We start from the raw sequence: 5101 nt of genomic DNA on the forward strand, positions 1-5101 counted from the left end.
AGAGAGTCTAGAGTGAGAACCTCCCCCTTTTCTCTCTTGCCTTTGTATCTTCTTGTTCAATCAATACAACAATTTTGTATTACTTGCTCTTCGCTTATTTTTTGCATCATAAAATTTTTGCGAAAACCTGGGATTTGTAAGCCTGACTAGTCAGGTGTGCCCTTGATACCCAGTATTGTGCGGACTACCGCCATGTAAATCTGGTTTATTGTTGCATGCTCATCTGCACTTTCCTTCTTTCCCCTTTTTCCCCCTAGATCCGCTTCGGGACATCACTTTCCTTCTTTCCCCTTTTTCCCCCTAGATCCGCTTCGGGACATCTGGATATATATATATATATATATATATATATATATATATATATATATATATATATATATATGAGGAGGATCCGTTTACTTCAAAAGTAAGTTTATCTAGACTTACTCCGTTCAATAACTCATGATTTATATCAAGTTTTGAACAATTCAACTGTTGAATTTAAAATTTTAATGCATAGATCAAATCTACAAATTTTTAAAAAAATTTGAACACCATTTGATACTTTGTTTCGTTAATTCAAATCAATGTATAAAATAATTTTATGATTATCCGTCAATTTGAATTAATAAAATGAAATATCAAATGATTTTTAAATTTTTTAAAAATTTACAAAATTGATCTATGCATTAAGAATTTTAAATTCAACGGTTAAATCGTTAAAATTTGATGTAGAACATAAGTTATTGAACAGAATAAGTCTAGATAGACTTACTCTTGGAATATAATTACTTAATATAAGTTTAGATAGACTTACTCTTAGAGTACAATTATAATTATATAATGTACAATTACTTAATATAAATTTTCATTTGCAATAAAAATATAATGTATAATTACTTAATGAAAGTTTTCATTAGAAGGATAAAATGGTCCATTAAAAATAAAGACAAAAAACATTTAAGGAATAAAATATATCCTTTATCTATTATTACATGTTAGTATTATTACTATTATTATAATGATAAAAAAAATCAACAAGCCATTGTATTCATATTAATATTAATATTAATATATATATATATATATATATATATATATATATATATATATATATATATTCATATGATATTACTAATTTTATTTTCAATAAGTATGCAAGACAATTGGACAAATCTAAATAATCCATAATATAGCCAAATATATTTTTCTAAAGAAACACAAAATGTGTGAAATAAGTTTATAACACATCCACAATACAAAAACCCACAATAAGGTCTGAACTTACAAGTTCCAAGCCAAAATTAAAAAACAAAATTTTGAATTATTAAATTACCTGATATAATATTACAATTTTATTATTAATAATTATCTATTAAATATAAATATAATATATGTTTTATATAATATAAATATATACTATATAATATATTATTATATAATACTATTATGTATACAAGCCGGTCTATTAAGCTCAATAAACTTATATTAAAACTTAAAATTTTGCTTATTTAGTTAAAAAAGCCTTTTAAGAAATCTAAGTTATCTACTTCCTCGTCTAAAGATTGATAATTGGTAAAGACAATGAAAAGTGAGACCAATATAATTATAGTGTTAGGTGTGTAACAATGTTTAATGAATGTGTTGTTTTTGGTATATATATATATATATATATATAATATTGCAACACATTTATATTTGAGAAAAATAATCACTATATAATAAGAAATTGGTAATGAAAATTGTTATGGTTATTTAGACATACAATATTATTTTGATTATATATATATATATATATATATATATATATGTATATATAAGAGAAAGATATGAAATTAAAATGAGTTACTTATATAAACAACTCTTACTTATAAGTTGTTTAAATTTTGTATTTGTAGTAGAAAAAATATGAAATATTTTAAGTATTTGAGATAAGTAATTTTAGATAAAAAAAATTGTATTGGAGTATAAATTAAATGGATAACTTAAAATTGAAGTGATATGTTTAGACTCATTTTAAAAAATAAAATTAATTAATTATTTGAATATTATTGGAGATGTTTAAAGTATATATAAAGAGAAAAAGAATTGAGAAAGAGAAGTGAAAGATATATGATAAGTAATATATGTAATATGTGAAGATGAGAAAAATAAAGTGAAAGATTGGTGAAAATGCAAGTGCATGCATATCATTTATTATTTATTATATAGTACTTAATAACATTCTTTCTCACCTTACCCTAAGCAAAATATAAACTCTACTAGTTATTCATAAAATGTCAAAGGTAATTTTCTCCCTCTTAATAAACAAATAACTTCTGAATTTTCATGCAAGTTTTAAATAATTTTTGTTCAAATTTGTCGTGTCATGTTACCAATATTCATCCGTATATATCAATTCAGCGATTGACAGTTGAGACCATGTACTCTATGTGTTAATTTGTCTTAAATGTGGTGTGATCCATGTCCAAAAACAGCAGTAACCTTTACATTCGCTCAAAAAGTTACAACAAGTTTAATAAAGACTTTTTATTTTGCATCATGCACGATGAGAGAATTTCGAGATTGATGAACGAAGGACAACCGGTACACATTAAATAGACTTAAAAGATATAACAGGTCGGGACCATATAATATCAATACACAAATTACCGTTTCGACAATTCCCATACAAACTCGGCAGAATAGTCAAAATATTTATCTCATAACTAGCTAAACTAATGAAAGTGAAGACAACAAAATCGAAATGACAGAAGAACACTTAGAAACAAGTGACAAAGTTCATTATATGAGATAAAATAATCTTAGTATCACACTGGGATATACCATGTACCCACACAAAGAAAGCATTGAACTTCCATCATGCTTTCACATGGTGCAACCAAAGATCCTACGTACAAGAGTAAGTATTCTTTGGTAATCGGTACATTGATCCCAGCATGGTACCCTTAGAAGCACTGTATATAGAGATTAATTTCCTTAAGCAATAGGTTATTAACATCCAATGTCACACATGCAGTTTTAGGTTTTTAGTTGGTGAGAGTGGAACAGTAATAGAGTTATTAGAACTACTTGGGTGGTGTGGTGCAGTCTTCATTGATTCTGGTGGTTGTCAGTGGAAAGAGATCAAGAGTCTTGAGAGGTCGAGTGCAACATGAAGATGCTTGATAAGCATCGACAAGTGTTGTCCAACCGTAGTTACAGAATGTCGTCTCTTTCTTCTCCACCAAATTACTTTGAGGGTTGTTATACACACTCCATTTGCAATTGAATGCCTGTTCTGATGTGTTTGCAGCTCTTCCCTGGACATATGAAATGAAGAAAGTAGAAAAACAAACATTGTTTAATTTTTCCATGACTTCAAGTATAGCTCAAACTCTTAAATCAATGAATCCAAGACTTCTTAATTCCCTTGTGCATGTCATTATATATGCGCATTTACATCACTTAATTGCATCCAAGATTTATTATAAACATGCATGAGGGGGGACACACAGCATAACATTAATACATCATATTTTGTTTGGATAGAAGGTATCAGTGTTTTGAGAAGCTTCTCTACTAGGTAAAAAAACTCTCAGACACTTTTAAACTTGTATCTAAACAATCTCTTAGTTAGGCTTTGCACATGCATGGTGGGAAAAGGAAGCTTACCTGAAAAAGCAAGGTAGGTGAGTTAAAAAAGGGAAAATCTTGGGTGGTAGAACGAGGAGGATAAGCAACATAATGGTTAGTGATATCCTGGTTGAGTTGACAATGATGGAGTTGGAGTTGTTGTTGTTGTTGCTGCTGCTGTAGCTGCAGTTGCTTGGTGAGTTTCCTTCTGAGTTTCTGCCTATCCCTAGCTTTGTGGTTCTGAAACCAGTAGAACACATTCTTTCCCTCTATCCTGCCATAGAAGGAAAGGTGTGTTGTTATTTGCTGAATTTGAGAGGCACTAGGAGTTCTAATGCCACTCCTGTACAGTTCCTCCAAGATCATGAGTTGTTCTGTGGTAGGGCTCCATCTTGATGAACCTGTAGCTGGAGACATATTTCTTTCTCTATGTGATGAGTTTCTTGAGACAGGAAAGGGGATGTATAAATAGAGGGACAGAGAGAAATGTACAGTGGAGTAGGGGAGGAAGAGACAAAAAGGAAAAAGGGTGGTGAATTAGATAGGTAAAAAGTACTAGCCTCATGCTGATGTTCCTTTTAGAGGAGCATTCAAGTGAGGCTTCAGTCCATGCACAGAGAGAGAATCTGAAATGAGATGACTAGAACTGATTGTGGTGGGGTGTGTGAGTCATCATGACCTTATTATTAACTTTTCTTAACAGAATGAATCAGATTCTCCTCCCAAGTAAGGCTAATTCAGTACCATATGCTCTTCAGTTTTGACAAATAGCCCTTTCTCTCCCATGATAATTAACCACCTATAATTCGGGTGGTGACAAATCTTATTTGTTCCCTCTTCTCACACTGTTGCTGATGCATATATGTATCAACTGTGAAAATTACACTTCAACCTTAAAACAAAATTAACTGTTGTAGAAAAATTCTACTCCACTAAATTTTTTATATCTCACATCCTATCACCTATATTTCCATGAATTTTATGATGGTGTGAAATTTTATCCTTATTTATGTCAAGAAGGCAAGTAATACACTCTTTTCAATACAATATTTATTCTATTTATTACAGCTCATAAAATAAGACAGGCAGCTAGCTGCCTCTTACTTCTTATTAAATAAATTTGGTATATTTTCATAAATTTCAAAATCGAAATGTATTATTAACCTATATTATTTTGCAACATCATCGATATTTATAGAAGAGTTTAATGTACATATATAGTTTAAATATTTTTACACTATCAATTAATCTTATTAAATAAATTTGGTATATTTTCATAAATTTCAAAATCGAAATGTATTATTAACCTATATTATTTTGCAACATCATCGATATTTATAGAAGAGTTTAATGTACATATATAGTTTAAATATTTTTACACTATCAATTAATCAAAAATCGTGAGAATAATAACCTTTAAAGTAATTTTTGTAAAAGTTTAATGATTAAACATTTTAAATGTATAAACTCTTACATTATAAATCAATATAAAATCACTTTAGTATGT

At 28.8% G+C, this 5101-nt stretch overlaps 1 protein-coding gene across 1 annotated transcript; it reads right to left on the minus strand.

The window, feature by feature from the left end:
* Positions 1-2453: 2453 nt before the first annotated feature.
* On the minus strand, positions 2454-4654 carry PRS (Homeodomain-like superfamily protein). The gene is made up of 2 exons (XM_020384637.3): positions 3634-4654; positions 2454-3281 (listed from the first exon to the last, which is right to left on the minus strand). Exons 1-2 carry the CDS (start codon positions 4009-4011, stop codon positions 3048-3050), a joined length of 612 nt encoding a protein of 203 aa, XP_020240226.1. The 5' UTR covers positions 4012-4654; the 3' UTR covers positions 2454-3047.
* Positions 4655-5101: the final 447 nt, after the last annotated feature.

This window comes from Cajanus cajan, chromosome 4, assembly GCF_000230855.2.
Source record: "Cajanus cajan strain Asha chromosome 4, NIPB_CcT2T_4, whole genome shotgun sequence".
In the NCBI taxonomy this organism is placed as follows: Eukaryota; Viridiplantae; Streptophyta; class Magnoliopsida; order Fabales; family Fabaceae; genus Cajanus; species Cajanus cajan.

Bases quoted from the DNA above. Each gene is read 5' to 3' on its own strand.
- PRS (XM_020384637.3), bottom strand. From the start codon at position 4,011: ATGTCTCCAGCTACAGGTTCATCAAGATGGAGCCCTACCACAGAACAA. The intron at 3,282-3,633 runs GTAAGCTTCCTT...TCATATGTCCAG, and splicing joins CACCTACCTTGCTTTTTCAG to GGAAGAGCTGCAAACACATC.